Source organism: Oryza brachyantha, chromosome 7 (genome assembly GCF_000231095.2).
Source record: "Oryza brachyantha chromosome 7, ObraRS2, whole genome shotgun sequence".
NCBI classification, from domain to species: Eukaryota; Viridiplantae; Streptophyta; class Magnoliopsida; order Poales; family Poaceae; genus Oryza; species Oryza brachyantha.
The window spans coordinates 16,046,509-16,070,746 of record NC_023169.2 but is presented as its reverse complement, the minus strand read 5'-3'; the positions used below and the strand labels follow the sequence as shown (position 1 = coordinate 16,070,746).

General features: G+C 36.3%; 3 protein-coding genes across 5 annotated transcripts; 1 reads left to right on the top strand and 2 right to left on the bottom strand.

The window, feature by feature from the left end:
• Window positions 1–853: 853 nt before the first annotated feature.
• Window positions 854–3,483, bottom strand: LOC102705549 (glutamic acid-rich protein-like). The gene is made up of 8 exons (XM_015839507.2): window positions 3,291–3,483; window positions 3,054–3,186; window positions 2,292–2,414; window positions 2,143–2,196; window positions 1,902–1,948; window positions 1,604–1,702; window positions 1,482–1,533; window positions 854–1,367 (listed from the first exon to the last, which is right to left on the bottom strand). Exons 1-8 carry the CDS (start codon window positions 3,381–3,383, stop codon window positions 1,348–1,350), a joined length of 621 nt encoding a protein of 206 aa, XP_015694993.1. The 5' UTR covers window positions 3,384–3,483; the 3' UTR covers window positions 854–1,347.
• Window positions 3,484–4,354: 871 nt separating this feature from the next.
• Window positions 4,355–8,574, bottom strand: LOC102705270 (armadillo repeat-containing protein LFR). Its single transcript, XM_040526475.1, has 9 exons — window positions 8,478–8,574; window positions 8,172–8,366; window positions 7,299–7,468; window positions 6,340–6,473; window positions 5,995–6,242; window positions 5,487–5,592; window positions 5,264–5,402; window positions 5,008–5,135; window positions 4,355–4,904 (listed from the first exon to the last, which is right to left on the bottom strand). The coding sequence occupies exons 2-9, from the start codon at window positions 8,359–8,361 to the stop codon at window positions 4,643–4,645; spliced, it is 1,377 nt and encodes a 458-aa protein (XP_040382409.1). The 5' UTR covers window positions 8,362–8,366; window positions 8,478–8,574; the 3' UTR covers window positions 4,355–4,642.
• A 7,931-nt stretch (window positions 8,575–16,505) lies between these two features.
• LOC102704995 (ABC transporter F family member 4-like) lies at window positions 16,506–22,615 on the top strand. Of its 3 annotated transcripts, none has more exons than XM_040526035.1 (3): window positions 16,506–16,609; window positions 19,362–22,007; window positions 22,250–22,615. In XM_040526035.1, exon 2 carries the CDS (start codon window positions 19,363–19,365, stop codon window positions 22,003–22,005), a length of 2,643 nt encoding a protein of 880 aa, XP_040381969.1. In that variant the 5' UTR covers window positions 16,506–16,609; window position 19,362; the 3' UTR covers window positions 22,006–22,007; window positions 22,250–22,615. The 3 variants fall into 3 exon arrangements, with proteins under 3 accessions (XP_040381969.1, XP_040381967.1, XP_040381968.1); XM_040526033.1 differs by having other exon boundaries at window positions 19,362–22,034; window positions 22,250–22,596; XM_040526034.1 differs by lacking the exon at window positions 16,506–16,609 and having other exon boundaries at window positions 19,154–22,034; window positions 22,250–22,596.
• The last annotated feature ends 1,623 nt before the right edge of the window (window positions 22,616–24,238 follow it).

Sequence of the window (24,238 nt, the reverse complement as noted above, 5' to 3'; positions counted from 1 at the left end):
ATCTAAAAGTAAAGACCAGAAAATAAACTATAATAAAAAAACTAAAATCAACTATAAATTTAAGATTGTAAATTTAAATTTTAGCTTATAAGTATAAAAATAGTAAACAGACGAGAGTGACAGACTTGGCAATTGCCATATTTCAGTTATGTATAGCATCTGGTGTGTTATATATTATAAACCGCTTATAGTCCCTCTGTTTTATATTGTGATTTTTTAGCTATGACTAGATTTATTTATTAATCAATATATATTAGTTATAATAGGTAGCAGATAGGTGCTAGATACTATACAGTAGTATATCGATAGTTGGGTTAAACGTTAAATAGTCTTTTGAACGATTGGTTAATGTCCTATGATGGATGAGTCAGACCATGTACTCTGCCTGACAAGTCTAGATCCTCTACGGTATTGCTTCTGCTTATTAACATGCAGGCCTCGTGTGCTATTGGACCCATACGTCAATAAACAATACTAAGGATTCCATTTGCCATGTGATCGGTGACAAGTCCAAGTCCTCTACCATACTTCTGCTGCTCGCTAACATATATGCCTCGTGTACTATAGAACCCATATATTAATGAACAGTACTTGGCAGTCACCTACTCCTCCGACGCCTCGATTTCACCTCCAATATGGGCTTCCACCTGTTGTCGGAACGATTACCCAGTGATGAGGGGTTCTCCTCGTCGTAGAACACGAAGGTTCCGAAAGTGTCACTCAAATCCGTTGACCGTGGAGCCAGCGTATCGTCTCCTCTTGAGGAATACAAAAATGACGTTAAACATGAATTCATATAAATTCATTCTCCGACAGTAAATATGAAAAGTGACAAGTGAATCAAAATGGGGGCAACAAAATTATGATAAACGAAGCACACTCCAGCACATAAACCACTGGTTCAGATATCAGCGTGAAAGAAACAGTAACACCAGTCTATTTCAGGATTCAGATAGACGCAGGTTTCTGATGAAGCATGAGCATACAGCATATTGACAGGAAAACAATTTATCTCTAATCACCTAAGTAGTACAACATTCATTCCAAAATATAAGCATTTCTAAGTTGTTTAGTAGATATTAACACTGAGAAGAAAAGATTATAATACCAATTAATAAATGAGGAATGGATGGGGCAGGAGGATAGGTGGGGGTAATACGAGAAGAATTTTTTATGGGAATTAGCACTACGAATAATGCCTAGAAATGCTTATATTTTGGTACAAGATTCAAATACTAGATTACATTTTCGAACGGAGGGAACACTATAAACTGTTCATAAGCTGCAGACAACAAAGAATACAAACAAAACTTGATATTGGTCAACTTTTTTAGTGGATGATGTCCGCTAATCGTAGTAATCTTCATCTGCCAGAAAAGGAGAATGTTTTCATTAGTAATTCTAACAAAAAACCAGTTGTCATCAGTTCAGGAGAAGAAAAAGGTTCTCTCTTATGAATTGGAGTTCAAATGGAGACTTACGTGCTTCGTCCTCTTGGTTCCAGTCATCATCATCGTCATCAAACTCAATATTCTACAGGAAGTCAAGTATTAGAGTGCTACTTTCCCACAAACGTCAAGGTGTAACTCTCCAATGTACCCACCTGATTATAATCATCATCTGAATTCTCGTCCTCTTCTACTTCTTCCTCTTCCTGTTCATCCTCATCATCCCCATCCTTTTCTGTTTTCTTGTCTCCATCCTACGAGTACAACAAACCCTATTAACATGGTAAAGAAAATAAAAAAAAACATAACTATATGGTCACAACAAAATAATGGCGCTTAGTGGAGCCTAATTAGTATCACAACGTGAAACACAGCCTCAGACTGATGCAGAGATTATTTCTAATATTGAATTTAGATTGAAAAAAGAAAGAGAGATAAAGTCGATGCTCTTGCCTTGTGATTCTCTTCAAGCTTCTCAAAAACTTCAAATGCCTGCTCATCTGTAAAAAAAGGCCAGATCCATGCAAGGGATCAATGTATGTATGGATGAATAAAATGTAGCAGTAGGAAGTGATAATTCAGATTTCATTGCTGCATATGACAACGTAATAATTATGTAACACCACAAGCAGTGCAGTTCGGTAAAGTTCTTGATAGAAGAAGCAAAAGGGAAATCATTCTTTATTCAGCAAACCTGAGCCTCTATCCCAACGAAGCTTCTTGTTGCTTGGTTGTGCTCGCCTAGAACCTGAAAGGAACATAATGTCAAGAGAGTATTCTGCTGCAACCATATAGCAGATAATCAGTTTTATACGTACAGAAATACGGAATATGCAAGATTACCTTGCACTAATTCTGCAGGGAAATTTGAAGGAGTCAATTTAAGATATGATATGAGAGCTTCACGTTTGGATTGTGTCTTGTGTTTCCTATCAGAGTATCTTTCAATCTCTTTATCTTCATTCTCTGATGAGATATCAAAGCACAAATAAATAATCAGAAATAAGTTAACAAGCCAAGCACATATCTCTACAAATGCAAGGAAATAAGCAAACCAGAGAATGCTCACAAGGGAAAAAAAATGCTGAGATGGTACTTAGTACTTCCTTTGCAAAATTGTTTCAATGGGGATATAGGTACAACCAATACAACAGAAGATCGCAATAAGAAATACTGATGAATTTATGGCCAAAATGAGCTCGCAGGGAATCTAAATCTTACAACCAATATTACGATTTGTGGATTCTAGGCCTCATACCAACGCCAAGCTGAATCCATGCATGTCAAATTCATGGTTTATGGATTCATTTTTCCTATTGAGATTTACTTTACTAGTTACTACCATTGAAGTACTTGCCAAGAACATAGATTTGTGTAGCCAATCAAAGTTTAACAATACATAGGAAACTATAACATATACCATACCATTCAGTAAAACATGCAGTTGTTTCTGTACCAAACTCTTCTTGACCCAATTACTCAAAAGAAACATGATTTACTTCTTGTAACTACTCCTACCAATATGTGCTGATTATCAAACATCAAGATATCATAATGGGCAGCAAGAGGAATTAATCATTGCCACAATAGGTTGAGAGTCAGTACTTTTCTTGGGGACATCCTCCTCTAGGTAGTAGCAAGACGTCCTCCAGAACTCCTCAAGCTTCAAGGTGGACTGTATCAGAGCCTTCTCCTCCGTGGTCGCCCTGGTGCACGTCATCTCCGGCAGAGCGATGTCCTGCACGCAGCGCCAAAACCCAGCATGGAGAGTCGTACTCAGCAACAGCGACAACAACAAACCTAAAGGGTACGGGGATGGCGGAGCGGAGGCCGGAGGCTCACCGGGAAATCCTCGTGGGGGGTGTGCTTGGCGGCGTGGTCGTAGCCGGACCCTCCCCGCCTCCCTCGGCCTCTCCCTCGGCCTCGGGACGCCATCCGGAGAACCTCTCCGAGAGGGGCCGACGGAGGCGGAAGGGGCGCAGCCGGAGGGAAGGGAAGAGCGGCGCCGGCGCGGCGCGTGGGCGTGGCGTCGCGGTGGACTGGTGGGTCCCTCGGTGTGTCTAGGGTACGAGGAGGTTGGGCCTTTCCGGGCCAAACGAAGGGTATATTATTGGGCTCTAATGGGCTATATTATTGGGCTCTTATGGGCTACGGCGGGCCGCCCGGGCGGTCATCTACAGGTTTGTCCTAGAGGACAGAAAACATTGGGAATACACAAGAACGGTCTGGGACTGCGGTATTTTCACTTGCTATTATAACATCAGAAAAAAATGTGGTTTTGCTATAATATCCCTTTACATGGGATTCGTCAAAACACCACTCTTACGTAAGAGCAGACAGAAATAGATGAGGTCATCTTTTTTGCTTTTCAGAAAAAAAAAGTGAGATGATATGTTTGCCAACAAAAAGAATTATAAATAAAACTTTTATATAGATGTTCTTAATGATCCAAAAGCAATGGCTGAAGTGAAAAATAAACTACGATGAGAATATTTTAAAATCAACTTCAAATTTAAGGTTGAAAAGATCCAAATTTTAGTTGGTCATCTTTTAGCATACTAGAAGAAAAAGTTAAACAACATATTTACAAACAGAAAATAATTTACGAATAAAACTTTTATATACGTGTTCGTACCAATCTAAAAGTTAAAGTAAAAAATAAACTTTAATGAAAAACCTCAAAATCAGCTTCAAGTTTAAGGTTAAAAATTTAAATTTTGGGTTATAACCCCAACCCAAAAGATGAGGCTGGTAGCTTATATAAGCCTAAGCAGAAGCGAGAAAAAAAAAAGTTGAGAGCGTCGAGAAAGATGAGGCTTCTTGTAATTGGCCGTAAGCTCCTTCTGTAGATATACTTGTTAATAGCATGGCAAGGTGAGCTCGTTTCTACTACCTTCATCCTACAAATAGGTCATCTTTTGCCCTCTTCATTTGTACAAAACAAAACTTTAATGTCTCGGGAGTTTATATAAAGTACATGGCTTAGAGTTTGCGAAAGTAGAAAAGAAATGCATTAAAATTTGATAAAAGTGGGAACAAATTTGGAAGTCCAGCTAAAAGCCTGCGAGGCCGCGTCTAGATACAGCTAAAATCTTGTTACATACTACAATCAGAAGAAACTCCAGGCATTTTCAACGAGTACCTACATTACATCTTGGCTAGATTTTAACAACACAAGGGAGATCAGCCATGCATCAGTTTATGTTTCCCCAGATAGCTTGCCCTGCCATCACTTTGTTACTCGGCCTTGCAGTCAGTTCGTATAGAATCCTTGCAAATGTGTCAGAATATTTCCCTTCCGACGTGAGTATCTCAGCAAAAGTATTCTCGTGGACGAGGAGATGCATCCTATTTTGAGGCTCTGAAACTAGGCTCTCCACTATCATTGACGCTTTCCTACAAACTTCAGGCACAGGATGCGGTGCCTTCACGACCTTTAGGAGTCTATCAACAGCCCTGGTTCAAATGACATTAAAGAAACAAATGTAAGATTCTTAATGCTAGCTCCTGTGGTCGTCAGTGTGTTATTATACATATAATAGAATGAAGGGGATATTACCAGCGTTCGCTGGCAAGCTTAAGCCTGCAGTCCATATTCACTTCTGCTACATTGTAGAGCGCACTAATAGCAGCTCCTTGTGCATCGAACGCCGGTACACTCAATAGGTCAACTAGTCTCTTGTATATCTGTATTAAAGTTCAGCAATGTAAAAGCACACAATTCTATCATTCACAACCGAATAGCTTTATTAAATCCATCAGCATAGCGTAACAATAAAATAGAAACAATATGCTAAAAGTTAACAATCATTTACCTGTGGAATGACTGGAAGAAGAAATGGTTCATTGTCTGGATTGATTATCAACCGCCCAATTAATTCAGCAGCAGCACAATGCCATACCCTGATTGAAGATGCAAGCATGCCCATTATGGCTTGAACTGCACGTTTCTCACTGTATTATCAGTCAAAACAGAATAAAGTATTAAGCATCAAATACAAGGAAATGAAAACGACTTGCGATAAAGTTCCATCTTACGTTATTTTAATAAATGATGGCTTTGATGAGCTGAAGATTCTCAGGTCCAGGACAGGTGCTAGATTGACAAGGGTCTCGAGCATGTTTGTTATGAGCTCATCGTCTTCTGTTACATGATAAAAATGCACAAAAGGTTAGCTTTCATGTTATCAAAACCTGGTCCCAGAATAAATAATTAGTTTGATTTAGCACATAAATTACATGACACTTGAAATAATATTTCCCTGGACAATCGGATAGAATAATTTGCAATACACACTTGCTATTTATAAAGTTTACCTTTATTGGTATTTTTATATAGCCCATGGTTTGAATTTTCAGACCATATACTTTAGATCTATGTAAAATTTCTTTTTACTTATTTTAATATATTCTGGTTGGATTATCCCCTAAAATTTTCTGTCAAAAGCAAAAGTTTTGGCACAACAGCCAAAAGAAGTATTCAGTCATTTCCATAATAATCTATGTTTATTTTAAAAACAGAAGATAATTGAATTTGAAACTTTACCTGTGTTTTGGTCTTCCAAGCACTGAAATACAGTCTCCAAGCAATGTCTATGTTGAACCATGACAGTCTCGTTTTCTGGCATGAAAGAGAAATTTCGAATTATATTGGAGGCTGCAACAGCACACTGCTGCTTTTCTGTCCGTCCTTCATCATCAACATTAAACAGGCCCTCTTCATCAAACCAAAATCCTGCAGACCGCTTCTTTGTGACAGTGGAGTCATCTGTCTTCGTTTGGTCATCTGGAGGACTGAGATACCGTATTTCAGATTAATATAAGAATTGCAACACAAGTAATTAAAATGAGGTACATAATAAGGATGTTGATGAGACTAATAACAGCATACATGGTGGTGTCTGAGTAGACTTTTTCAACATTCTCATGACCAAAGCCAGACAGTGTTGTATTGACACCCAAAGTTCTCACTCTTGGCGGTTTTGTATGATCCTTAGGCATTGCAATATCCCGCCAATCATCTATCTGTACAAAATGGAAATGCATCAAACAGAATGCAAACAAAAAGTCTTAATAATCATATCTGCAGGCGATCAACATATAATTCTTTTCTGGATGAAGACTAGCCAATGCATTATTTAGCAAATTTAGTCCTATCAAAAATATCACAATAGTCTAATTACATAAAGCAATGCTTTGGCAACCAATCAATTAACTGTAAGTGCGAATAACAAAACCTTTCGTACGTGTCTATGGCTACAGTGGACAACAATGCCAGTCCTGGATCTTGCATGAAATCATCACATCTTCATCACTGTCTGTGAATGTCGTAGGGAAGGTTCTGGTGTCAAAGGGAATAGGAGTGAGAGTCGGGAGGCCAGGACATGGTGCTTGGGCACCATTGCGCAGGAGGAAGACGGGAGGCACACATAAGCATGCAGAGAAGCAGAGGGGGTAAGGTGACTACTTTAGTTTGCCTTTAACAATAATCCCATCCTTAAGTAGGAGTGTTGCCTTACAACTTACACTAATTAAACGAAACGATATTAGCTAACAAAAAGTTAAGATGAACCTGTCTCCCAATTCATTTCCTGACCCTCCAAGTTTGGAACATGCGGCTGCAGCCACTGATGGTATCAACAGTACTGGAGTTCGATCACAACAAATTAATAGGGTGGTGATTGCTTGATTAATCATTTTCTAAAACGAATTCTGATTCAAAATGATCAATAAATACATGTCAAATGAATTGGGAAACATGATTTATAGCTTCAGAAGAAAATAAGAAATGCATCATTCCATACAGACATATCAAATTGGAAGGGGGAAAGGATAACATTAAGAACCTACAACTTGAAGAAGAGCATCCAAGAGCCCAGGAACTTTAGCAAGAGGTGTTGTATCCCGTCGGAGATCATCCTTCTCCTTGAATGAGAGTACTGTAAGGGCATTCAATGCCCATAGTATCTCACTCTTCAACCCACTTTGCAATGCAAGGACAATTCTTTTATTGTTCTGATCTGAAAAGTCCACAAAGAAGACATGAACTCTCCACCTGAATAGCCATGCTGGTAGTAACTGCTACATGTGCCCCAAAAAAAAGAAAAAAGAAGAAGAAGAAGTGCACATGCATTTCAACCTCATGACACATATGTGGGGTACCATATCTATCAAATGGGCCAACATGGACAGGGCAAAGACTTTGGTAAAGAGACTATACAGGCTATTGTTTATAGCATCTGAAACGATCAAAACAATTACACCATGATTGTTTGTCTTCACTCTTCATTCTGTTCCAATCTTCGTCATTGGATTACTAGTGTATTACCCAAGACATCACACAGTTCCTGATGGAAATTTTGACGACCAATCCCATCTAGCTCCCCATAAGACAAAATCAAAGAATACTAAGATTCAAATCTAATAACATTGTTCCTCTATATCTCTGTTAATCTGTTATGCCTTCAGTCCAATAAGTAAATCCTCGATGCAAAATTCAGTCCCAATTTCATTTCAACAACAGGCACATAATTAGCAGATCATTGCAGCCTAAGCTAAAATACACACTACATCACATGCTACAGTCCAAAAACCCTAATCCCCATCCCACAACAAGTCGTCTCCAAGGACCAATCGAACTGCCCAACACGCAGAACTAGTCCAATACTGTGCCCTAGAAACCCTCGCGAGTGCGTTGCAGGCGAAAAAAAGAGGCTCACTCACCGGAGAGTGCTGTAAGCACTTGGAGGGATGGCCCAACCAGGGCGGCCGGCGCCGCTGCGTCGCCGACCGCAGCCGCCGCGGCAGCTGCTCCGCTGCCGGTGGTGCTCCCGAAGGGCCGACCGCGCTTCGCCGGCGTGGAGCCGCCGCTCCCGCCGGACTTCCCCGTAGGGGTGGACCTGACGTGCGACATGGTAGCTGAGCCCCCACCAAATTCATCACAAAAGAAAATCAGCTTAGCAATCAGCACTAAGGTTAAGGAAAGGAGAAAAGCTTCCAGATCTATAAGAGAAGCTGAGGTGCGCTTACGGGCTCTCACAGGAGCGCAGATGCCGCGAGAGCAGCAGGAGGAGGAGGAGGAGGACGCCGGCGGCGCAGCTCGTGGGGTGGTGGGGATCCGAGCGGCGGGCGAGCTCGCGTGGAGGAGACGGGGGAAGTCGAGGAGGCCGAGGGGAGCGACGAGCCAGAGGGACACAAGACGCCAATTAAGGTGGGCCGTCGGCTAAATGGGCTTTTTTCTTTCTAAAGGCCTAGCTGAAAGACAGAAACCATTTTTATTTTCGGAAAAAAAAGGTCATTTTTTACTCATTGACTAGTGGGAGTGGGTAAATCGATTTGCATCCCTTAAGAGCATACCTAGCAACATGATCAAATTTCACTCTCTAAATGTCTATTTGGCCACTCTCTATTTTATTTGGCAAATCAAATTTGTTTTTTTTACTCTAATAATCTTCCCATTTCATCATCTCTATTCCGAGTCTCTGACATCGGAGTTCCACGTATTAGTCTCTCCCCCTCCCTCTTTCTCTTTCTTTTTCTCTTTCTCATTCTCAGAAGAGCATGAGGCAAAGAGGCAGGTGACAGTCCAGCAGCGTGGCACCGACGCCCAGAGCCAACACGGAGTCGATGACGACGGGGAGGCGGCCGAAGCGGCGCGATGCCCAGAGCGGCACGGGGTGGCAGCACAGCGCCGACGCAGCGCGAGGAGGTGGCACCCAGAGTCGGCGGTGACGACGACGGGACGCAAAGCCGGCGGCGGTCGACGACATGTCTTCGGAGTGGCACGGTCTAGCTCTGTCCCTAAACGAAGCTCTCTCCTTTTCTATAGCATGTGTTTATTATTTAGATAATTCGGTGAGTTTTTAGTTTTATATTATATAATACCGATGAATAACCAGTACTAAGAATTTTGCTTATGCCAACTTTTTACTATTAAAGTTCCACTTTGAGCCATCATAACCATTTTTTGCACTTTGGATAAGATATCTTTTTCATTTTTACAATATCTTTCTAATCAACACTTTTTTCTAGCCATTTCTATCCACCCTCTAGTAGCAAACATATGGTATGAACATGGATGGAGAAGTTCACCGGTGGCAGTGAACTTCTTGTTGAACTGAACTCCTCCAACAAAAATTGTGTGAGAGTACTGCCTATATGTTCACTAATGGTTCGTTAAGCCACGAATCTTAGTTTGAATTTGAATTTGGACGCTGTAAGTCCCTGATAAAAAAAAAGTGAGTGCTAGTCCAGGGGTATTTGCAGAAATACTTGTACTATTTTCTGGAGCATATGATAATACTATTAGTAGGGGTGCTAATAGAAAATTACCAGAGACAGACGTCAACTATTGAGGCATGGACAGGTCAGCCTCGACAGCAGTGAGCTTATCTCTCTAACTTGGATTTTGTCGTCTATCTTGTTTCCTGAGCTATGATTTGTTTTTTTTCGTATTTATAAGTCAAAACTTGATTTTTTTAAAAAAATCTTAAATTTGTAGTTGCTTTTTGAGCTTTTCATCATAGTTTATATTTTCTGATATCGGTTCTTTAGATCGTTAAGAACACATATACAAAATTTATATTTATAAATTATTTTATGTTTACAAATATACCATGTCTTTTTTCTTTCTAAAAATGCCAAACAATCACCCCTGTGTTTAGTCTTATTTGTCTCGCTCTTTTCTACGGTGGATAGACGTATACAGTTTCTCGTTGACGAGCTGCTCCTCCGGTGAATGACATATGCATATATCCTTGACAAGTCGCTCTTAAATAAACGCCGCCCTAGCTGTCGTACTTACCATAGGCCAAGTTGTACGGTGATCAGTATCTTGATCCATTCATGATCAAAGGCTTAATTAATTATAGAGTTTTTTTCCTATCTTTGAGGAGGTATTATGAGCTACCACTATTTTCTATTTAAAATTTAGTACCATTTAGTATCTAAGATATCAAGAGGTATCAAATTTTACATATAAAATGATAGTACCTCATGTTATCTTCTCAAAATGATAAACTTGATCTTAATTATAAGGTCCCACAAAGAGATCGATCAAGATGCATGCATTGGATCATATGCAGATTAACTGTCCAATTGCGAGTCTAGATGTATATATGCATGTTGATGTTGTTGGTGTGAATAAAGCTACAGATGCATCAGTTGGTATAGATTCTTGTTCATACTCTTCAATAATAGTAGATGTGATACTGATATTGGGTTACTTATAACAATTAATGAGAATTTTAAGCTACGTGTTGCTACCGGATGGCTGTTTATACATTAACGACTTTGAAAAGATGTATACGCTAAAAAAATAATGAACGGAAAAATAGATGTTTACTTATTTAGTATTAAAATGCTTTCTTTCGACACGTCTGGAGCTCACATGAGCAGCAGAGCAGGTGCACACTAAATAAATCAAATCACTATGCTGAATGTGAATTACTTATGGTTGGTCAGTTTTAATTAAGGAAAAAAACGGATGGATGGAACAAAATATGTTGACGATGAGTCATGTAGATGTTGAGAAGCTAATGAATTAAGGCCACAAACAGAAAAAATCAAATGACTTCAAATTCTTAAGTTACACAGGAAACTAATAGTAGTCCCTCACAAGGCATAGTTCAAGGTGGATGAAGAAGGATAATATGGTTTCGCGAAACAAAATATCTCATTAGTAAATGATAAATTAAGTACTACATATTGCAAATATGAAAAATGGATGACTATGATTTGTTTAAAAATTTAGATAGTTTTTTAAAAAAACATAATTTACCGGTTTAGAAAGCATGCTCATGATAAGAGATTTTTCACCCTTTCCCATATAAATGAACTCAACTTAAATTACCCAACAAAAATTTTGATCTATCAATGCATTTTAAGAATGATCCAACAGTCAAGATTTTAAGGATGTTGTGATTCGATGCATGTTTAGATTTTGGTTTAAACTATACTGTATATACAAATTTAGTTTCTATCTGATGTTATTTATTTTTTTACCACTATGAGCACTTACAATAAACTGGACTGGCACTATCATTTAAAATTGACAAACTCACCACATATGCTTTCACTAAGGTTGTATTGAGACAGTTAGAAGACTAAGGTTGTATTTGAGATAGATGGAAGACGGAAGAAAGACGTTTTCTCATTTTTGTGATAACTATTTAATGGTATAAATGATGGAATTAACTACTTCAAAATTAGAAATCTACTTTATAAAGGTAAGATGATGAACTTCTATATAGACTTTTTAAACACAATATTTAGTAGTTCGGGAAATACCGATGAAAAAACTGAGAAAACCTGAAGGAACAATGTGGCCTAAAATAATAATTAACCAGAAATGTATGCACCATGTTGGAAATCAACCATGCTCGGTTCTCATATTTTTTTGACATTATTTTAGGTTAATATCTATAGTAGGATTATATGATTATGCACCCAAATGGATCATCAAGATATATGCCATAATTCCAAACGAAAGTGAACCCATAGTACATATAAGTCCCTATTTCTTTCAGCTTGGAATTATTATAATCCAGATTATTGGGAGTAAGCTAAAAGAAACATGCAACTTATTGAAGTAGCTTATTATAATTTAGAGCCCAGCTTATTATAATCTGATAAGCTCATTTAGGTGAGCTTTTTCTAGATTATTGGGTGAAAAATTATTCACCATGCCATTCGACTCCCTCTTTAGACTTGCAACCCAATAATCCAGACTCTAATAATCTAGAAAAGAAACAACTCATAGCTTATTCTACTATAGATTATAACAATCTAGCTTATAGTAATCTGACTCAATAATCTAGATTATAATAATCAAGCTGAAAGAAACAGGGCCTAAATTTATTTTAGAAAAGAGATCCTTTATTGTGTGTTCTATCTTACCTCGATGGGTAGGAGTGGAGGTAAGAGGTTTAAAAATCTGAACCATTGGTTATTAGTAATATTTTTTGTTATATATATATATATATATATATATACCTCAATTTAAAAAATAGGAAATACCAACATACACGGAATGCCATTTCCAAGCATAATCACTTTTGGCTAAAATTAAGAGAAATCAGTTTAGTCATATCTAGCCTATCATTAATTGTTTTGCATGTTAATTTGAATTATCAAACTTGTAACATGTAGGATTCAAATAGATATGATCTAAATATATGAGTTCTTCAACACTCTACTGTAGCTTTTAAATTAGAAAGCATTGGTTTTAGATTTTGGGAATTTGTCTTTAGATGTGAAATTTGAAATTTTATCCACAAAATTGTGTATAAGTATTTGTTTGCATAAATTTGTTTTCTGCATGTCAAATTTTAAATTTTATAAAACATAGTATATGTCATGTTACCATGCAAATTCAAAATATTGTTTTAATGGTATGCAAATATATTGTTTATTTTCTTATAATGAAGCCTTATCTCTAATAGGGTTTTACATATATCAATCGTTAGATACAAGCCAAACCAACCATCCAAAGAAATTTATAATACAGTAGAAGTCCCTTTACAAAATAATGGAAGATATAACTCAAACTCAGCTTCATAGGTGACTAATGAGTGAGTACAAGTTTACCACAGCGAAAAAAAAGGTCAATGAAGCGTGCATGCTTATCTCATCTTAGTTCGAAGTTCATGAGTAGCATTAATTAACAGGATCCTTTTTTGGGTTTTTAAAAGAAAAAATAAACCAACATATTTATAAATAAAAAATAATTTACGAATAAAACTTATATATATATGTTTGTAGCTATCTAAAAGTCAAAGGTAGAAAATAAACTATAATGAAAAATTCTTAAAATTAACCCCAAATTTAAAGTTAAAAGTTTAAATTTTGGCGTATAAACATAAGCAATCACGGAGGTGTAAGATGACATAAACAAACATAAACTAAGATGTCATTATCCACGATTTCCAGCGACTGATTGGCCTGGGCGGCAGAAAGAAATCAAAGATGACGGGTGAGCCATCATGTCGTTTCCTATGTAATTGGCAGCGAAAGGACGACGACTTGTGCTCATTAGTTTTCAGCTTGACAAAAGTTTCAACTTGGCCCACTCGTGAGTATGGATGATCGACTTGTTCAAGAGTTCACTCCATAGGTAAATTGTTCATCCGTCTTGACGTAATGATGAGCTAGCTATACCTACCTCGTCGTGTGTTTTTGCATAACACACAGCACAATATTGTGCGTAGATGTTGAGTGAGAATATATGTCAAGCATGAGCTCTTTTAGGGTTCTCCATATTACATCTGGAGAGGAGAGGTAAGAGCTACTGATCAATCTGAACCATTGAATTGTTGAATTATTTTATTTATTTTCACTTCGTAATGAATAAATAACAATAAGGAAAGGATCATTGAAGATCATAATTACTCCTTACAAATTCCAACCACACATGCATGGTAGGTGCCAGTGAATTATACTTTAGAAAGCAAAATAAAGTTATAGATTTCAGATGTGAGAAATAAATTTAAAAAAAATTCAATTTTCAAATATTTGAATTATCCATAAGAACTTAAGTGAATATGATATGAACATTAATTACTATATATTAATACTCAAACGGTACGGATTTGAAACTAACTTTTAAAATTCTCGATCAAGATTTAGATGCATTTGATTGTGAAGGTTTAAAATTATCTTTCTTTAGTCATCCTAATATGGAAAAAACAAGCATATTATTCCTAAATCATATAATAAATGTTTCTAGTTAAACCTTTTATAAATCAACCAGTTTACAAATTATAATTTGGATACTGAAATTCAATTCAATACGTAACATGATTTTTTTTATTATATGCTTTCATGAATTTAATATCAAAATAAGTAAACATTGGGGTATTCCATATTATACTCCAATAATTACCTTTAATAGAATTTAAATAACAATAAATATTGCAAACCGCCTATGAGGTAAGAGCAGCGCTAGTGGCCATTGGACGAAGATTCAATGTATGGTTCATATATAATAACTTGGCGTACCCTAAAAAATTAAGCATATATAATATATGTCCGCAGAACTTTCGATTCGAATTAGAGTTGCGATAGTGATATAGTGTAGAATTAATTAGTGCTAAACTCAAGCAACTAGCTTAGCCTATTTCATGAATATATTGGCCTTAGCTTTAGGAATGGGTAAAGTCCGATTTAGCTCAAAATTAAGTTATGCGTTTGTTCGGTTTAAAAAGCTCTGTGAAATAGTCAATATTAAAGTTCAGAGGTAACTTGGACAAACGTAAAAATTCAGATAGCACGGCTCATGTGAAGGCAGGTAGTAGTAGCTCGGTCGGCAAACTTAATTCCTAGTGTCGCCGATGTCACTAGCTAGGTGTTTCTTAGAATAACGATAACATCCGTAGTTAGTGGCTTCAAGATGTGACCGGTTGTTGTTGTTGGAATAGTTACGCTCCATATGATTTGAAGGTACAATACATGAAATTTGAAGGATTGCAATTCTATAAGAAAATTTTCTAAGAATGCCTTTGAAAAAGGTGATCGTTTGACTTTTTCAGGGAAAAGGCCAAATGATATATTTAAGGTATGAATAAAAATAATTTATGAATAAAAAATTATATATGTGTTTTTAGCGAGCTAAATGCCAATGCTAGAAAATAAACTGCGGTGAAAAAATCAACTCGAAATTTAAGATTAAAAATTTTAAAAATTGAAAAAATATAAAATAAAAATTTTGGTTCATAAGCTTAAAGGTGGGGGGGGTGAAAATATTGAATCATATTTTTCCATTTCAAATTTCTATGGCATGGATAAATGTATAGATATTTGAGAGGAAAATAAGCATGAGGTTCTATGCATATGTTTTTTCTCTCATAACTTGAAATTCATGTGTTTTTTCTGTGCGTCAACTAATTTTTTTAAAATTATGTGTTTAAATGGACATCATGTTCTCTTACCATTTGATTACATGTTCCTGCATCTTTACAAAGGGAGATACGGTTATGAAAGGGCATCATGATAAGTCAAAAATTGAGGAAAACCCTTCACCTTTCTCAAGCTAGGCTCGTGGTAATTAAAAAAGGCTCTATCCTACATCGGCTTGAACTGAACTTTGTCAACAAGTACGTTATTATCCTTTTTTTAAATAGGGCTAGCTGATCGTTACCATTTGCAAATTAAACATCATGAATCAAATTGAGATTGGAATCTATAATTAGGACTCAGTCCGGTACTTCAATATCCTATACTCTATCCATGTCTAAGCTAGGTACAAGAGTACTAGAGACTAGAGAGTACGGCCGATTGGAATCCATAATTAAGACGGCCGATTGGAATCCATAAAAATTTGTTTAAGATCAATTGATTTTTGATAAAGTTAAGAGAGGAGGTTTCAAGCTAGGGGTGGTCAAAGGATAGGTTTGCCCAAGCCTTCTAAGTTCTAAGGACCTAGACCTGCTTCTCCTAAAAGATAAATACATGCTTAATTAGTGATTTATTAGTGGTATGTCTTCCCATATGCTAACTACTCATGTTTCATAAATTAACTTTTTTAAAAATTGACAAGTTTGCCATTATCATTTGATATGTGATGAATTATATATGATGAAAAGATTATTGATTACTTTTGGAATGAGATTTACTTTTGGAATATAAATATAATATGGTATGTGTCGTGTTTAGTTGTATCCATCGAATATCTTTGCCCCCACTTAATTTTAATGTTGTGTCCGCCACCATATTACCCTACATAATTTTGACATTTGGTTAATCATGCCATATCATTACGCTGAACTGAACTGAAATCTGCATGTAAAACCTGGAATATCTTTCCCGTCGTTATAGCCGTCGATCTTGTAGATCGATAAAAAGACATGGTCTTCGAACCAATTGCAGATTAATATATTGCATGTGTCCGTGTTATGGTTTCTTCGTCATCCATAAATTATTAATTAACACGATGCATATAAATCACCCATTTTCTTCTAATTACATATAGCCTACTTGATGCCAAGGTTGCATGACTTGTTCAACAGTAAACATCTATAAATTGCCCATCGTTTTGGATCTAGCATCATAGACATCGTGTGTTATTACTCCAGTTCCACGGCTAAATTAACCTTGGGGATATATACACGCTCATAATATAATTAAGATCGAGCCAGCTCTTCGTCGGCTTCGTCTTGGGCAACTAGGTAAATATTTAATTTCCAGCGTTTGCATATATGTGAATAGCTTTGTTTGGTAATTAATGTTCAATTCGAAGCACGCAGGATTTTTCAGCTATAGTTACATACTGGAAATACATTTGTACACAGGTCATGTGATTTTTCACGTGAAGTACGACTGTATGAGCATATGGTATCCGTAGGATTCGAATAAGCATAGCGTTTTTACCATCTTACATATAACATACTGCCGTGTCTCTGTATTTTGACAGATAACATCGTTAAATTTTTGGTACATGTTTAACCATTCATTTTATTTAAAAAAACTCATGCAATTATGATTTATTTTATTGTGATTATTTTAACTATAACTTAAATTTTAAATTTTTATATAAATGTTTTGAATAAGATGAATAGTCAAATATGAGAGAAAGTCAAGACGTCGTCTATTGATATATGGAGTGAGTTTTTTTAAAGAAATAACTCGTGATTTTTATTTGCTAAAATAGCGATCTAAAATCAATGTCTCCTTGTTGAACGATGGCTACAGAAAACCAGGTGCTGTAACCTACTGCTACTACTTGGCTAAGTGAGACATGATAGTTTTTGTCTAGATTTATCTTTAGAATCCAACGGAGTTAGTTTTCCTACTAGTGTCATTCACTTTTGTTTCCACCTTGGATAAAGAGTTAATTTGGGAATATCATGTAGCACCAAAGCTTATTAGCGTACCATCGCTCACCTAAAATCTCTAAGTAATACTAAACCACCACTACACCATCACTTCTAAACCATATGGACATTTTTAACATTACCTGTATTTTCACTCTTGGTTTATCCATCGAACCAATAACATTTCCTCCTCGTTTTCTCTACGCATTAATAAAGGGCACACTACAAGTCGTTAGTTAATTTGTCTTTAACAGTTTAACTAGCTAAAACTATACTCTTGTAAAAATGGATTCTTAACATTTCTATAAAAGTGTTCTCTATTTCAACCATAACTTTTTAACTTTACGGTAGATAAGTCAGGTGCATATATTATTTTTTAACGGGGTAATATGACCCTGCTTCACTTGAAAGCAAAAACAAATATGTTGATTTCATGCTAGTAGAATTAATTCATGAGTTTTTAGGCTGCATTCGTTTGGAAGATATGCTGAAAACCCCTTTGTTCCTTATGAACACACTTTCCGAACTGCTCAACTGCTAAATAATGATTTTTTGCAAGTATTTTATCTCTAAAAACTACTCTAAAATTATGTTAATCTATTTTTAGGTTTGCAATATCTATACTTAATTTATTGTAATTATTGAGATACCATGTTTTGCATTATCACCGTCTTTCTTCTTTACCTAGCTACTATGTTTCATATTATAAGTCTTTTTAACCTTGTCTAAATTTATTTATTGATGAATGTATATAATTTATATGTGTCTAGATTCATTAGCATCTATATGAATCTAGGCAATGCTAGAAAGACCTACATTACGAAACGGAGGGAGTACCTCCAAACTCAACCTTAGTAGTCAACATTTTTTTTTTATTTTTGCCTTGTATAAAGCGACCATGTTCATTTTGCCCCTGTAGGAAAAAAAGAAACAATCACATACATGCCTAGAAAATCTTTGTATTGAACGAGCTGATTATAAATTTTATAAATTAATTTCAGGCATGCCTAATTTTCTTTTCATGATTATTAAGAAGACAAGTAAAAAACAGCCTAAAGTTATACCTAAAAATTAAACTTTTAAATTCAAAATTCTTCATTATACTCCGCAGCAAAGTGGAGAAAATAAACTTGTTTGATATCTAGTATTTGACTTAGTTCGTATTCATTCTAGAACTGTATAGACATGACCCTTTTATTTAATCATTAATAATATCCATCCGAAGCAGATTAATTTTTCTAAGTCGCCTTTTGACCAAGATTGCTTGTTTAATCTACACAATATACATCACACAACAGTTGTCTATTTTATTTTTTTCTTTGATTAACGTGATTTTTTAGTACGTTATTATTTCCATGCCCCTCCCATTAATGTGGTTATTCTAGCAAGGTCCTTGAGATTAAATCTAGAGGCATTGTTTTAACAAAATTTAAAATAATACCAAACTTTTAGAGTTGGACACAAGCAATTCTAAAGAGACTACAGCTCCATTAATATGTCTTGAACTTCATTTGTTGATCTTACACAAAATGAGGCATAGGTCATGCATGTAGTGGTGCTTTTGGTATTTCACTTTTTAAGCTATAATTTGCTATTTTGGGGGGCATAATTCAAAACCTATAATTTGTTATATTTTTGGACGGGAAAGTAGTAGACTATATTTATACTCAAACTATAATTACTTTGAAACCAAACTATTTATTTGATTTTTATTCTTATTCCTCTCATTCATATACTATTTTTTACATGAACATTTATAGTATTTTATTTGAACTAGTTTATAAATTGCCTATTTTGTTTTAATGTACACCATTATAATTTAAACGAACACATAATTAAAAATGTATATATTTTCTCCAATTAAAATGACAAAAATGGTCAAAAAATTAACATGACAAAATCCAAAATTATTTGCCACACATACTAAGGGAACACGGTTTAGCATGGTGCGCCATGGCGGTGGGTGGTGGCAATTAAGACATCCACGTGCTTGAAAAAAATTGAATAACTTTTAATCTCAAAGAGAAAGTACTGGTTTTTGTTGTATTACATTGAGGTAATAACAAGTATACTTAGGTCTTTAATATCTTTTGCCTCTCCATGCTAGGATGGCGAGTGTCATTATGCACTCCTCACATCCAGGTCACCAATTAAGAAAGACCAAGCTCAAACGTCCATTTACTTGCAATATATGCACCCAGTCTGGTACAATCACTTGTTATCGTTGTAAGTCGTGTGATTTCAGCATCCATGTGAATTGTGCACAAGCATCAGTAGAAGGGGATCCAAATTTACAAGATGGGCCACCTGTAGAGATGCCTAAATGTGGACGACCAAGAGAGCTTGGAAAGGAGAGCAAAATGAGTAAGGACGTGGGAGTTCAAGGACCACCGAAAGAAAAGGTAGCCCCTCGGAAAAAAAAGGTTGGGGCTCCCAATCCATCCCTCCAAAAAGCAAGAGTTATAGGTTCCTCGGAAAAAAGAGTCGCGGCTTTGTGTCCTCCAAGAAAAAAGAAAGCAGATCCTATTGACTTGCCAAAAGGAAGCTCACAAATTAAAGCATTTTCTATAACAAATGCTAGGACAACCAAAGACTTAGAAATTAAACAAACAACATTAGCAAATGCCAAAAAGACTGAAGACTTATGTATTAAAGGATTAGAAGTAGCACATGCTATAGATATTCCAAAGAAAAAGTTGAGAGTTCAAGGCCATGTGAAAAAAAAGGCAGGAGTTTCCTCGAAAATAAAGGTGGAGGTTTCATGTGCCCCAAAGGAAAAAATAGGTGCTTCTAATGTCCTGACAAAAGGAGACTCACATATTAAAGGTTCAACACTACCAAATATTGGAATGACTAAAGACTCACATAAAAAAAGAGCGAATGTTGTTATGGCTGGAGACTCACAAAATAAAGGATCAAAAGAAACAAATGTTTCATGCCCCTTGAAAGAAAAAGTGGGAGTTACAAGTCCGCTCCAAAAAAAAGGTGGGAGTTGTGTAGATCCACCAAAAAGTAAAATGGAAGCTTCATGTGCTCCAACACATAAAAGGGAAGTACTTAATGACCAAACAAAGGATAGCTCACATATTAAAGGATTATCATTAGCAAATGTTGAGATAAAAGAAGACTCACATATTAAAGGATCAACAACAACAAATGTTACAATCCCCTCAAAGAAAAAATTGGGAATTTCAAACCCCCCTCAGAAAAAGGAGGTTTCTCGTTCTGCAAGGAAAAGGATAGAAGATTCTACCGATCTTACAAAAGAAGACGTAGAGGATAAAGAATCAAAAATAAAAAATATTGGGATAACCAGAGGCTCACATGTTAAAGACCCAACAACACCAAATGTTAGGAATACTAGTGGTTTAAAGAGTACAAAATCAACAGCAACAAATGTTAGGATGAATAAAGGCTCACAGAGTGTGCCGGCGAATATCAAGGTGCCTGGGGGTTCACAAACTGAAGGATTAGCAACAACAAATATTGGGATGACTGAAGACACACAAATTAAAGAATCAACAGTAAAAAATATTGGGGCAAAAGTTCTTATGCAACCCAAAGAAGCTGAAGCACAAGGTAAAATGGATGTTGGGACTAGGAGTGATTCTTGGCAAGGGCTAGTGCCAACTAAAAAGACAGGATTGGTAGGTGCAGCGATGCTTGGTGCAGGAATGTTGGGTGGTGGAGCAATTATAAGCCAAGTGGCAATGAATATGAATGAAAAGAATGAAACCAAAGTTGGATTGGAAGAAGATAAGAAGTGCGAAGTTGAAGAAGAGCAAGAGGGGGTTGAAGAGGAGGAGTTTGTAGGGGACGGTGAGAAAGATGAAGCCAAGAAGAACCCAAGGGTTAAATATGAAGATGGGAAGGAGTACGTGGTCGATGATGAGGAAGATGAAGACGAGCAGAACCAAGAAGTTAAATATGAAGGAGAAGATGGGGAGGAGGACATGATTGAGGATGAGGAGGAAGATGAAGCTAAGCAGAACCGAAGGGCTAAATATGAAGAAGATGGGGAGGAGGAGGAGGACGTGGTAGAAGAAGAAGAAGAAGAAGAAGAAGAAGAAGAAGAAGAAGAAGAAGAAGAAGAAGAAGAAGAAGAAGAAGAAGAAGAAGAAGAAGAAGAAGAGATGGAGGAGTATGATAATAAGGAAGACAATGAACAAGTTCTCGAAGTGGGGGTTGAGGAGGAGGATGGAGTGGATGATGATGATAATGAGGAATATGAAGAAGAAGAAGAGCAGGGGGAGACGGTCGAAGAGGATGAAGAAGAGGATAATTTTGAGGAAGATGAAGATGAGCAGTTGAAGGAGGCCGAAGATGATGATGAGGAAGAAGATAACGAAGAAGAATATCTTAATGTGAAGGTCGAGGAGGAGGAGGAGGAAGAGGAGGAGGAGGAGGAGGAGGAGGGAATGGATGAGGATGGTAGTGAGGAAGATGAAGACGAAGAAGAGCGGGAGGAGGGGGTTGAGGTAGTGGATGAGGATGACGGTAACGAAGATGAAGAAGAACAAGGGGATGGGTTAATAGATGGTGAAGAGGAGGATAAATTGGAGGAAGATGAAGGTGAGCAATTAAACGAGACCAAAGATGAGGATGAGGAGGAGGAAGAACAAGAACATGAGGTTGAAGACAAAGAAGAAGAGATGGAGGAGGATGGTGAGGAAGAGAGGGAAAACGGAGATGAAGAAGTGGAGGAAGAGAATAATACGAAGAAGAAAAACAAAAATGAGGTTTACGAATGAGTGTGCGTACTATACTCATACTAAATTGTGTAAGTGAAAATTTCATTTGTTGAAGAAAATAGCCCTTTATTAGAAGTAAAAACAATATTATATACTACTAATTAGTTTTGTAAAATAGTCTTAACTGAATCATAAAAGGATTTTTTTTAATTTTTTTTCAAATGAATCCAATTTACACTATACTACTATTTTTTGCGAAAATTATTACAAAACATAATTGATTTCCTATCTTCTATTTCTGCAGTGTGATGCTCTACGTTTTCAAGACGCGTTGTGAAGTTAGCAGGAGATAATAATTGTCAACTTTGTGTTTACTTATGGATAAGTTTGGTTGTATTGGTTTCTTTAATTTCTAGTTATGACTAAGTGTACTTCAATCCATCATGCATCATGTAGTGCTATGGATTTTTGGTAGAATCTTAATGCCATTTACTTTATTTTCAAGTTATGTAATGGATTTCTAAATTTCTTATGACGTGTAATTCACAAGTGTGATTGTATAAACGTAAGAATTTCTTAAAAATGCATGTGGCCCTGGTAGCAATGGTACATATGATGTATTTTCTAACTCTGTAATTTTTACACATGTAACATGTAAACTGACCTTTTTTTAATGTAGTGGCCTACATAATAGGAAACATTAGGAAAAAATGTTTCATACAATTTAATCTAACATGGCGCAATACCCATTATAATGTGTACACATATATAGAAACATGTGCATATTCTATTTATTTTCTGGGATTGATGTCCTTTGCAGTATTGTTTCTACGGTACTACTCACTAAAATGTGGGCCCAATAGCACATGGGACATACATGTCAGTGAGCAATACTACGAAGGAACTCATTCATATTTTTTGATGTATTGCAGAAAACCATTTCTATTTTTTTACCCGAGTTGCATAAGACATGTTTCATAAACAATCTTTGCAAGAAGAATCACTAGTCCCTACGTGATTATACCAAACACCATCTTATTTTGATATGTTCAATAAGAGATACATACAAACTGAATAGGAGTATTGATAAATGTAGAGTTTATTTTCATCATAAACTTTTAAAAAACATGTGTTTGCTAGTAATGAAACAAGCATAATAAGGGGGTATTTAAGAGAAAAAACAGCACAATATAAACGAAGGTCACCGCGAAATAGGATATTGGGTTTTTCAAGGTGAAAAACAACAAGTTTTAAATTTTAGTCCAAAAACTTGATGTTGATTAAGAATTTGAGGGCAAAAGTTTACTACACAAAGAATGCTAATATCAAATTCGATAGAAAATAAGGGAGATATCTACTCATGCATCATGTAAAGCCATCGGTTATTTGGTATTGTTTCAAAGAAGATGTATCGTCAGTGTTGCTAACACTATCGACCACCATCCATATCAGCCCATTCGTCACTACATCAACGATGACTCTGCCCGTAGCCTTGAGAATGAACTTACCAACATGGGAACTACCGCTTGGCTTCAAGGCACCAATGCTCTAGCCACCGCCGCAGCCTCGAGAATAACTTGGGTCATAGCCTTGAGAAGGAAATATTTATGATGGAAGGGATGATGAAGATGATGAAGGTCAAATATTAGATGTAGAAGATGGCTTTGAAGGTGGGAATGTGGAGGGTGTGGAAAAGAAAAGAGAGCAGGTGTAGGAGGGCGAAGACAATGAACAACTAGAGATAGACGATGAGGATTACGAGGGAGACAAAAACGAAGAAGAATGGAACAGTGTTATAAATGAGTGAGTATACCATATCCATATGCATATTTTGTGCAAAATGATTTCCCTATGTTATCTCAAGAAAGAAAATACTAGTAAATAATGATAATTCCATAAGTTTCTTGTAGTTTTTTTATACACCTGATCTGAGTTATACTAGTTTTTGCTAAGCTTAACATACTTTTTCTATATGTGCAGTGTGAATATTTGACAGGTAGAATCTTTTGGATGGAAGCTTGGTTGTATCCGTTATATAGTGTTACGGATTTTGATTGGTTTTGTAGGGCCGTTCAGTTTATTTTCTGAATATGTAATGGATTTCTCCCTAGAAATACAATCTAATCATGAAATGACTATGCATTTATGTATTGCTCATGGTGTAACTCACAAGTGTTATTGTAATTGGTAAGCAAGATTCTAAAATGTTGTCCATTTTTGACATTGCAAAAAACAATTGCAGAGTTGCATAACTGAAATTCACTTGTAGAAAACTATGGTATATATTGCACGA